General features: G+C 36.3%; 1 protein-coding gene and 1 non-coding gene across 11 annotated transcripts in view; one reads left to right on the top strand and one right to left on the bottom strand.

Moving 5' to 3' along the window:
• Positions 1-12,212, top strand: part of CASK (calcium/calmodulin dependent serine protein kinase) — a 405,070-nt gene that overhangs the window by 69,106 nt on the left and 323,752 nt on the right. For 8 of the 10 annotated variants that reach the window (XM_050776177.1, XM_050776182.1, XM_050776180.1 and 5 more), the window contains exon 2: positions 5,340-5,452. In XM_050776177.1, the coding sequence (XP_050632134.1) occupies positions 5,340-5,452 (113 nt within the window). Of the gene's footprint in view, positions 1-5,339; positions 5,471-12,212 lie in introns of all 10 variants that reach the window. The other 2 variants (XM_050776176.1, XM_050776178.1) reach the window with 1 other exon arrangement.
• LOC126946942 (5S ribosomal RNA) lies at positions 10,486-10,604 on the bottom strand. The gene has a single exon (XR_007722807.1). It is a non-coding gene; the product is annotated as a 5S ribosomal RNA (ribosomal RNA).

The following is a 12,212-nucleotide window of genomic DNA, read 5'->3' as shown; positions in this document are numbered from 1 at the left end:
CCAAGACAAGGGGCTCTTCACAGGCAGGACATTTCTGCTGTAGTGCAGGATAGGGGGGAGGTGCTGAGCACCCAGCAGGAATGTGGTGGGGGGCAATGGTTGCCCTGCATTTCCTGCTCTTCAGCTTCCTGATGCCTGCCTCCCATTCTCAGGAATAGATCAAAGCAGGCACTGCTGTAGGGTTAAATTAGAGTCCTCTGCTAGTCTAGGCAGCAGAGAAGGGCAGAAATCTCCTCAACCCATTGTCAGGAAAAGAAAAATGGAAGAATCTGGATCCAGCTCACCTAACTATTCTGTTTTCAGGTTTAAAAGGTGGCCCGTGGCAGTGGGAAACTTATGGCTCTCAGTCTGGACTGATTGTCCTCTGTGCCTGAGGCACAGCTGTCAGCCCGAGATTTCCCTTCCTTGCATTCCTGGGGATTCCCTTCATCTCTCTTCTGTGTTGGATCTCTTATTTGCTGTCTCCAGGCATGCTTTTTACTGGTCTACTCTTATTTTAGCAAACACATCCTACAATAATTTCTTCAGAAAGTATGCATGGCAAATAATTTATTGAGCTTTTTTGTGTCTGGAAATGTCCTTATGGTTATTGATGGTCTGGCTGGATGTTGAATTCAAGATTAGAAATCATTTTCCTTCATGATTATGATGGTGTTGCTCTATTGTCTTCTAGTGTTGCCATTGAGAGATCCGAAGCTCTTCTGGGTGAATTGTGTCATCCTTCCTCGCTGCACATCTTTACCCCCACTTCTGGAAACCTGACAATCTCCTTGTCCACAGTGATTTTAAATCTCACAGTAGTGTGTGTATGGATATGGGTCATTTATTTTGCTGAGTACTTGGTGGGTCCTTTTAATTTGAGCTCCTCATGATTTAAATTCTGGGAAGTTTTCTTGGATTATTCCTTTAATTTCTTCCCCTTCATTTTCTTTGTTATTTATGCTCTGCTTTTCCCAAGTTTATCGGCCAACGCTTCTATTGATAAATTTCTCTGGGTGTTTTTCAAGGGCTCTTTTGTTTTCTGAAAGTTCTGGTTTTTGTTTCACAATTGTGATATCTTTCTGAGGATATTAATGGTAATTTGAAGTCTTATTGTATAGTGTGTTTCCTCTAAGTTGCTCTTTTTGTTTGTTTTTGGTTCTATCTTCCAAATTAGAGACTCTTCAGATGTCTTAGGAGCCTTAGTTGTTGTATACTCATGATTAGGAATAGAACAGTGGTTCTCAACTGGGGGCAATTTGAACCTTCCCCACCCCAGGAGGATATTTGGCAATATCTGGAGACCTTTTTGGTGGCTAAAGTTGGAGGGGGTGCTATGCTACTAGTATCTAGTAAGTAGAGGCTAGGAATGTTGCTGAGCATCCTACAATGCATAGGACATCCCTGTGCAACAAAAAATTAGCTAGCTCAACATGTTAATAGTGCTGATATTGGAAACTCTGTAATAGAGGGCCTCAAAGCTGATTAAGAGAGCTCCGAAGGTGCAAGTGAACCTGTTGACTTTGGATTTTGCTGGAGGATGATCTAGTTGAGTAGCTTGGAGAACCTCTTCATTATCTTTAGGTCTTTTTTTCTGAGCTAGTCAGATATAGAAAAGTCTTTCATATCTCTTGCCTTAAGGGTAAAGATCTGGCTTCCAATATTCTCCCGTTACTCAAAAAGGGACTCGAGCTGTCTGTGTTTAGTGTATATGTGACCACATAATACCGTTGCTTTTCATATAATACCCACTTCCTCAACAGCCTTGTGTTTCCAGTTCTGAGACCCTTTTTTTTTTTTTTTTTTTTTTTTGAGACAGAGTCTCACTCTGTCACCCAGGCTGGAGTGCAGTGGCGCCATCTTGGCTCACTGCAAGCTCCACCTCCCGGGTTCACACCATTCTCCTGCCTCAGCCTCCCAAGTAGCTGGGACTACAGGTGCCCACCACCACGCCTGGCTAATTTTTTTCTGAGACCCTATGTTTTATTTACTCTTTCCAGAGAATTAACTTGTTGGGATGAGGGAGCGGCAGTTATCCATGGTATGGAGTACAGGAGACCACCTAGGGCTCTAACTGCTTCTCTAACACGTTTCATTCAAACCTTGCTATTTTAACTCTACCCTCTCTTCACTTCCAGTTCCAGAGTTATCTGGAACCCATTCATGAGTTTCTTGAGGATTCTACAGTATAGATGGGTTTGCTTCTGAATTTTCCTTATTTTCTCTTTGCAGTTCAGCTTTCCCAGGTCTGCTAAATCAATTACTACTCTCCATCTGCTTTCTTGAATTCCAAATTTAATTATTACTATCATCTCCTCTCTTGTTCTCCCAATCCTTTTTTAAAACCCCTTTGGTATCATTTTAGTGGAGTTTGGATAGGGAAATAAATTAGATACATTGTGCTCAATCTATCCCATGATCCTGGAAACCAACATATTATATTCTAGCATAATTTCATTTAATTCTGGTCTTATTTTGGTGTATTTACCTTTGTTATCAGAATTATTTCCTAGACTTCGGTTTTCTTCACATAAATGAAAACTAGAGGATATTATTCTGTGTCTGCATAGGGACACAGTTGAATTCTTTTCAAAACCTTAGGGGATATTATAGTGATATTCACTTCCAACATATTCTGATTTAATTGACGTTTTTGCTTAAAAACATAGACTGCTGTAAGCAGCCATCTGCCTCAAGTAGAACCTTGTGTTACCATCCCAGTCAATATTCAGAGTTTGTAAAAAGTTGAATAAAGAATATATATTTCATTAAATCTGGATTGCTGTCAATTATCTTGTTCCATTTTTATTAATACTGTGGTCATAATTCGTGGAAATATGAGAAAGTTGTTTATGATGATGGCTTATAACTATCTCTACCAGTATTTTCCCCCACATAAATATTCAAGAATTGACTATACCTTAGATTTAAATTTTTAAGGGTGAAATTTCGAACATCAATAAAAGGTACAGGGCAGACTGAAACCTATACCTCCTGAATTTTTGCTGTTCTCTAAGCTGTCATCGAAGCATAAGTAATAAGGGTAATATAGTAGGTGTGTCACACTACTTTATCACTCCTCCCTTTTTAAGATGGGAAACCAAGCCAAATTTTAGATTTTTTATCAGTTTCTGCTGAGTTTCCAGTTAATGGGTTAAATCACAAAAACCTCAAAATATATTTTGGTATCTTTTTAGGGTGTTAAGTTTGATTAACTCCCTGGATGTCATTGACGGACAGACCCTTAAAATGCTTTACTTGTAACCTGTCTTCAGGTCTTCAGTAGTTCATAGATATAATTATTTTCTTTGCCTCATATTATAAAATTAAAGAATTGGGGATTTGATTTGGTTTTTATTCACAGATTTTTAAAAGTTTGTGTTTTGTTGTCTAAGTATTCTCTTTTCTCCCTAGCTCTATTAATTTTATTGTTACTAAAAGAAAAGGGGGGAGAAGCTATGCTTTCTTCCTCACCTTTGTTCAAGCAGGAAAAAGTAAAGAATTGACTCAATTGACCGTGAACAATCAACCCCACGTACAGGTCTTGGGAAGTTTCCAAAAAGATATAGTGAATTGAAGCAGACTACACAAATGTATACATAAATAGAGTCCCAAGGGTTTATTTGTGGACAAAAACCAATTACGTGAAGCATTTCCTGAAATTGCTTGCTATTGTCAGGGTAAGTAATCACAAGTAAGACATCAGGTTGAGAATGAAAACGTTTGTCCCTAGCTTTGTAATATTGTCTTCTCACAGAGGAAAATCTTTGAACAGTTTTGAGAGATTATCAAAAGGATCCTCTTTCTGTAGAGTTCTGAAAGATACATTATATTACCATTTCTTTTCCTCCCAGGTTAGCTTATTTCAGTTGCTTGAAAAGAGAGATTTGAAGCTGTTGTATAGTTGATGTCCTCATAATGGCATTAATGTCATCTTGGATAAATGTTTAAGTCTAAGATTAAATTTAGTAGTTTGTCCCGTAGTTGAAAGAAGGACAAACTTTAAGGCCAGCAGTATCACAAGTATTGTACTGTATATAAAGAGCTTTTCTCTATCTGCTAATTGAGCACATGCATCTAGGTGTACTGTTCGTCCCTGTAACAAGCCAATGAAGGTGGTTTTTTTGTTTGTTTGCCTTCTCCCCAGGAGGGGAAAAATACACACATGTATACATGTATGCATGTATTTAATGACCACCATATTAACCTTCAAATAAACCAATCACATTGCTATTGCATTCTGTATTTTATAGTCATTCAAACACACACAAATCTATCTTTGGATTATCTTAATTGAGTTCAGATATTTCTTTTATAACTGTTAACCACAAGGAACCGTGTGTGTGTGTGCGTGTGCGTGTTCCCTGGGCTGGGGTATTGGCATCTTTAAATCATCTCAGCTGATTCAACTGTGAGGTCTGGGTCAGCAAATAGCTAGACCAGTGGCTCTGCTCGTAGAAATTACTTCCCTTCCTCTGGTAATTTCAAACAATTCTAATTTGAAGTTTGAGGAAAATTAAGGATTTCTCTGATTTCAGGTGAAACTGGAGAGGTAGTTGGAGACCAAATCATGCAGGCCTTTCTCTTTGTGAAGTGTTTGTTCAAGTCTTTGCCCAGATTTTATTGGAGTGTGTGTGTGTGTGTGTGTGTGTGTGTTTTCTTACTGTATTTAGAAGTTACTTATATATTTTGGTTCTTGACTTGGACTGTGTATTGCAAATACTTTCTGTCTCTCTGGTGTTTTAAACAGAGATATCATATCAGATTTTCATTTAAATATCATTACAAGAATGAATGGGAGAAACAAGTTTTTCAGTAGTTCTAGTAGAAGATGGTAGGATGTGGGACATGGAGAGAAGAGGACAGGTTCAAGAGATATTTGAGATAAACTCAGTAGAATTTGTTAGTGAAGATAAGGTAAATGGTGGGTAAGATGAGAGGGAAGTGTCAAGAATGGCTTCAGTTTCTGGTTCATAAGAATACCACCATTACTATGGACTTCACTTATTTTGTTTAAGATGTTGATAATCTACATAGAATTATACAGTCATTATTTGCCTTAAGCATAAGACTACTATTTAGAATTTTTAAAAAATTACTGCAAATTGCAAATTTATTGGTCATTTTATGGTTTAGTAATCTTTTTAAATTGTTACCTCATGGATTATAAAAAATACATTGGAAAAGTATGTTCAAAATAAAGTATTTTATTTTGAAAAGTATGTTCAATTTGGAGTGTAAAGTAGAATGGCTTCGTGGTTATATAATATGGCTCTAGTAGATGTTGAAACAGTAAGACCTTAATGGGAAATAGGAACTTAAGAAAATCAATGAATTAAAATTGACTTTTTGTTTTATAGGGGTCCCTTCAGTGTTGTACGACGATGTATCAACAGAGAAACTGGGCAACAATTTGCTGTAAAAATTGTTGATGTAGCCAAGTTCACATCAAGTCCAGGGTTAAGTACAGAAGGTAAGAGATGGATTTCAAGTAAGTTATTTGATGTCTGGCTTTATTTCATCTCCAAAATCCATTTACCAACCTAACCTTCATCTGGGGATGGGGAAGCAGAGGGTGTGATGTAGAGGGAAGTGGGTGGAGACAGTTTAAACTCTATTGTAGTTTGTCAGAATTCTAGGACATAGTATTTGAAAGACAGGGTAATTTACAGAGTTATAAAATCATCTAGGATTTCTATGGGCCTGTGTTTTTTGACTAGGAAGAAAGCAAAAATCTGGACATTTATTTTTTAGGGTCTAATTTTGAATTCTATGACATGGGTCATGGGATGGGAAAGGAGAGAGGTGAAATAATGGCAAGGATGATAATTGAAGATTCAGAAGAAACTTAGTTACCTCAAAATGCATCGCTTACTACCTTTAGGATTATGATTTAGTGGAATTAAAACATTCGTATCTCACATTTGGCTTAAGTCACATATGATATATGTGTAAAACTTTGAAAGATCAGTACTGTTAGGACTTTCAGGACTTAAAATTTTGTTTCAACACATTATTATGGATAATCATATTTATATGTATATTTATAAACAGTATGTAAACATTTTAAAGGTTTTTTTTTGTTTTTTAAGCCATAGTTTCATGTAACTGTGACGTACATGCTCATACTTCAGATGGCACAATTGATCATGATATTAATTTTTCTAATTAGCCCATTACTAACTCTTCACTTTTCCACAGTTCAGTAAAAAAATGAATCCTTCTTTAGTCCTTCCCTTTTTAATCCCAAGAGCAATACAGTTGATAATTTAGATTAGAAAATCTAGGGCAGTGTAGCCTATTTATATTTTGTCCAGTTATTTTACCTTGGGAAGTAGAAGCCCACATAATTGTGAGTTAATCTGTTCCTGGAGATCTTTTTTCTTTTAAATACTTTTGTGACCCTTTGAATTATTATTATTCATATAATGATTATGGAAGATTCTTAGAAGTTGCTACTCACAAAGAATAACTAACTGATTTGTTTTTAGTGCTTTAATATTTAAAATATTATGGTAAGATTTAGAGATTTTATATTTTATGGTTTTATACTCTGGAATTGGCTATTATTGCTTTTGAATATAAATTATTTTATAAATCTAGCAACATTTAAAATTGACTTTTAAGTAGAGTTTAGAACAAAATTATATTTCCTTACACTTTTAACTGCCTTTAAGATTAATATTCTGTGTTTGATTTTTCTGTACCTCTGTTGTCTGAGCAAATACTGAGGTGATTTTGTATAAACCTAATTCATTAGACTTATGTTCTGATGCTGTTTATAAACTTAGTAAGATTCCAATTTTAAATCACAAGTCTAAGTCAGTCACTCAATTACCAATATTAAATTGGAATAATATAAGCCAAATTCTCATAAGCATTGTTATAAATAATTAAAATAAATATTAATAGCTTCTTTTTCAACCCAAAATTATCAATACCAGAGTTTTGACTTACCTCATTGTTGTACCAAATTCTAATTCTCTCCAGGCTAAAGATATTTTTTCAGGAAACAATTACTTACCTTCTCATTGGCTGAAATTGTTTATTGACAGATTTCTTCAGATCTCTTGAGCTACAGACTCAGAATGCCAAGCGAACCTCTGTCTCTTGTCACTTGGTCAGGGGGTCAAATTCCAAATTTACAAAAGGGGAGAGGACTTAGTATATAGTTCATATACCTGATATTAAGTCCTGACTTCATTTAATATAATATGTGGGAGTCTATCGCTGAAGTTATAGCTCACTCCTTCATTGCTTTGCCATTGCTTTGGCTATATAAATGTCTTCAAGTCCTATTCTGAAGACAAACCCAGCCATTCTATTGATCCCTCATCCTCTTAAGCCTCCTTGAACTTAATAGAATCCTGTGCTCTTTTCATATCCTTCCTATGTGGTAGGACCACAACGTATAGATATTAAATGATATCCAGTTGGATTCGGGATATTACTCATGACTTTATCTGATTTTGGTCAGAGTTCAGTGGTATTCAAGTGAAAATAGGCAATTGGCCCTTTATATTTATGGCACCAGAATTAAGTTTTTCCATCGTCTTTAGCATAACCACTTAGTACTCAGTATAAAGTTAGGAAACAATCAAAATTCCATCTCCACCACCTCCACCTTTTTTTTTTGCAATGGGATTCCCATACCCTCTATTGCTCATGTTCATACTAGCTGTCTTGATTCTAACTTGGACACATTTTATTATAAGATGTATAATATATGTAATAAATAGTAAATTATTTCATTATATAAAGTCTCTATGAACAGGACTTCCCCTCCCTCAACTTCTTTCAACCCTTTTCCAGTCACTATGGGCAACACATCTTAACTCCTCTGCTCTTCTGGTCCATTTACAAATTGTTAGGGTCCAAAAATGACGTCATTCATGGCTTAGCATAGAAGGAGATGCTACATAAGAAGACACATATTTTGAAGTAAAATTTAACACAGTAAAAAGGAATCCGTAAGTTCAAATAATATCTAGAAATATCTATATTTACTGTTACATTCTTTCCCAAATAAACTTATCTCTTAAGCAACAGATAATTTAAAATCTATTTTATCTTTATTCTTTCCTTTTTGTTTCATTTTATTATTTTATTTTTGGCTTAGTGGTTTGTTTGCTCTTTGTTATTATCTCAATATTTTTTCTTGTTTTCCTAGTGTACTTGTATTCAAATACATTATTGAGTGAAATAGGTCTTTAAAGGGTTATCTAAGAACCTACCATATGCTATTTATTTGAATAGGTCATTATAATACAAACGATAAATAAAAAGAGCCCCTAGCCTTAAGGGACCTATATTTTAATAGTCTCCAACCATTGTTTATAACATGGTTTTTATTAGGAAAACAATGTGTAATAAATTTGAAGTAAATCATTTACAAATTAATTTTTTTTGAGATGGGATCTCTCTCTTGCCCAGGCCAGAGTGCAGTGGTGCAATCATGGCTCATTGCAGCCTCGACCTCCCTGAGCTCAGGTTATCCTCCCCTGAACCTCAGCCTCCTGAATAGCTGGGACTACAGGCATGCGCCACCACACACAGCTGATTTTTTGTATTTTTTGTAGAGATGAGGTTTTGCCATGTTGTTCAGGCTGATCTCAAACTCCTGAGCTCAAGTGATCTACCCACCTTGGCCTCCCAAAGTGTTGGGATTACAGGCATGAGCCTCCACTCCCAGCCCACAAATTTACTTTTGAAATGAAATGTGTTGATTTGTTGGAGACCACCTGTACATGTTTTAATATTTTAAATTCTCATTGCTCTAATGAAGATGAGATATTATAATTGTGAGGCTAAAGATGAGATATTTCATAAAAGATGAGATATTTTTGAATATCTGTTCTCTATCTTTGCCATCAAAATTATAATTTTTATTTTATAGGACTTCTTAACTTGCAGGTTGCCGAGTATTCAATAATCCCTTGAAATTGTAAGCAGAATTATGTTTATTTTTTTTAGAGTCCATAGCTCTCATTAGATTCCTAAAAAGGTATATTATTCCTAAATGATTTAGAATTTCTCCTTTCACATATATGGAAAAATGAAATTCATGGTTATGAACATGAGATGAATAAGAAGTTTTTACTAAATCAAAGCTGGATGAATTTATATTAGGATATGACTTCTGATGGGGGACTTTTTATACTTACAGCTTCCATTAATGAATTTTCTAGGTTATTATCTTGAACTTTTAATTAATATACTTTTTGTCTCTTATTCTACAGAGCCACTAATTAAATTAGACTTTTTGTTTTAAAAATAGGTATCAAAACTAATTCAGACAAATTATAATAAGGAAACTAAAGGAAAGTAAGATATATAGAATTGGAAACTAAATTATCAAAGTTCTGAGTTCTTGATAGGACTCAGTTCTTTATGGTTTATTGTAAAAGTCCAAAATTAACAATTTCTATTTGGGAGTATTATACGTTGTGTTCTAGAAAGAGTATATTTTGGGTTCTAGTTTGCTTAGTCTTCAAGAATGTCTCATTCTAAAGTCTTAGATAGTAGGTGATATCAGTGAAATTGAAGAAGTAAGGACCTTGACAATTCTCATTTTAATTTTTAAAAAAGAGAAAACTGACAGAAATGTCAGACTCAACTTGTTCGGGGCTCTGGAGATTGACCAAAGGCTTACAGCTATCCAGGAATAATTTATTCAAGAAAACTGACTGATTCTTGGTAAGAACAGTGAACTTCATAGCATTGTATAATAATTTGTCCCATTCACTTCCCCCTTTCTTCCAGTTCTGTAGTAACCTTGAAAACAAACAGTTCACAATCACGATGAAAACCAGCAACTTGACAGCCATCAAAGGAGGCTGAATGGGGATGGAGCTCCTCCAAGGCCGCATTCCCATAATATTGTCATTTTTTTACTTGTCTGGTAGTTCCCTGGAAGACTTCTCAGTACATTTGTGTTTTTATAAAGGAATACCAGAGAGTGGGTAATTTATAAAGAAAAGAGGTTTATTTGGCTCATGGTTCTGCAGGCTGTACAAGAAGCATGACACCACCATCTGCTTCTGGTGAGGGCTTCAGGAAACTTCCAATCCCGGTAGAAGGGGAAGGGGAGCCAGTGTGTACAGAGATCACCTGGCAAGAGAGGAAGCAAGAGAGAGATGAGAGGTACTAGGTTTTTTGTTTTTGTTTTTGTTTTTGTTTGTTTTTTTGAGACGGAGTCTTGCTCTGTCCCCCAGGCTGGAGTGCAGTGGCGCAATCTCGGCTCACTGTAAGCTCCGCCTCCTGGGTTTACGCCATTCTCCTGCCTCAGCCTCCTGAGTAGCTGGGACTATAGGCGCCTGCCACCTCGCCCAGCTAGTTTTTTGTATTTTTAGTAGAGATTTTTGTATTTTTAGTAGAGACGGGGTTTCACCGTGTTAGCCAGGATGGTCTCGATCTCCTGACCTTGTGATCCGCCTGCCTCGGCCTCCCAAAGTGCTGGGATTACAGGCTTGAGCCACAGCGCCCGGCCAAGAAAGAAAGCCCAAAAGCCTACAGCACTCGGTATTCCCAGGCGGTCTCCCATCCAAGTACTAACCAGGCCCGACCCTGCTTAGCTTCCGAGATCAGACGAGATCGGGCGCATTCAGGGTGGTATGGCTGTAGACTAGGTTGTTTTTAACAACCAGCTCTCATGATAACTAACAGTGAGAACTCGTTACTGCCAGGATGGCACCAAGGCATTCATGAGGGATCCACCCCCCATGACTCAGATAGCTCCATTGGGCCCCTACCTTCAACATTGGGGATCAGTCTTCAACATGAGGTTTCAGGGGACAGACATCCCAACTATAGCAACCTCTCTTGCAAGACTGTCTTTAATTGGCCTGACTCAGAGATCACCCAGTGCAGAAAAAAGTTTCCTCTGGGGGCATTTGCCAAAAACCTTTAGAGGTAGTTATTTAATTTCATTGCTGCCTGAGGCATAGATAACAGCTGGGCAAACAAAAAGCTAACCTAAAACTTTAAAACAAAAAGCTAGGGAATGAGATGCCCATAGAGGCTTTGAAAAAGCTACAATGTATTCTCTAGAAAATATTATGTTAAGAAAGTCATGCACATATATAAGACTGTGAACAAGCTCAGGAAAAATCTAAGAAGGACTTAATTTCTCACCTCTAGCTGACTTTCAGGCTATGCAAACAGGAATTGAATGATAAGGTAGACATGTGATCTCCCTGAGTGAGTGTTGAAGGTATGCCCTATGCATCCACAAAACCCTTGAGCAAAGACTAAGCTAAACAAGCAGAGACATAAAAAAGAATACAGACAGCAGAATGTGTTCCCCAAAAAAAATCACTAAGCAAAGAGCAGGAGTAACAATAAACAGCAACAACAAATCCTGCAGAAAAGGAGATTCTGATTTTTAGAGTTGACACATAATATTATTTAAGACACCCAGTTTTCAACAAAAAATTATGAGGCATGCAAAGAAACAAGAAAATATAGCTCATACTTTGGGGGGGAAAGCAATCCACAGAAACTATTCCTGAGCAAACCCAGATGCCCAGACGTTGGACTTACTAGAAAAAGAGTTATCAAATAGAAAGTATCAAAAATGAGATAGAAACTATAAAAAATGAAAAGAGAAAATCAAATCAAAATTCTGGAATTGAAAAATACAATAACTAAAGAGGCTCAGCAGCATATATGAGGAGGCAGAATAAAGAATCAGAACCAGAAGACATGAAGATAGGTTCATTGTAATTATCTAGTCTCCAGAACTGAAAGATAAAAGAATGAGCTAAATGAGCAGAGCCTCAGAGACCTCTGGGGATACCATCAAGAATACCAACATATGCATAATGAGAACTTCAAAAGGAAAGGAGAGAAAGGAGTAGAAAGAATATTTGAAGAAATAATGGCCCAAAACTTCTTAAATTTGATGAAAACATAAATCTACACAACCAATAAGTTCAGCAAACTCCAAGTAGGATAAATGCAAAAAAACACCATAATCAAGCTGTCAAAAGCTACGGACAAGGGGAGTATCTTGAAAACAGCAAGGGAGAACTGAAAAATCACTTACAAGGGATCTATAAAAATATTAACAGCAGATTTCTCTCAAAAACCGAGGATACTGAAAGGCAACAGGGTAACATTCAAAGTGCTGAAAGAAAAATAATATCTACCAAGAATTCTTTATCTAGCAAAAACATACTTCAAGCGTGTAGGATAAATGAAGATATTTTCAGATAAACAAAAACTGGTAGAAT

This window comes from Macaca thibetana, chromosome X (assembly GCF_024542745.1).
Source record: "Macaca thibetana thibetana isolate TM-01 chromosome X, ASM2454274v1, whole genome shotgun sequence".
Classification (NCBI taxonomy): domain Eukaryota; kingdom Metazoa; phylum Chordata; class Mammalia; order Primates; family Cercopithecidae; genus Macaca; species Macaca thibetana.
The sequence above is the reverse complement of the archived record's forward strand: the minus strand, read 5'-3'. Positions and strand labels throughout refer to the sequence as shown.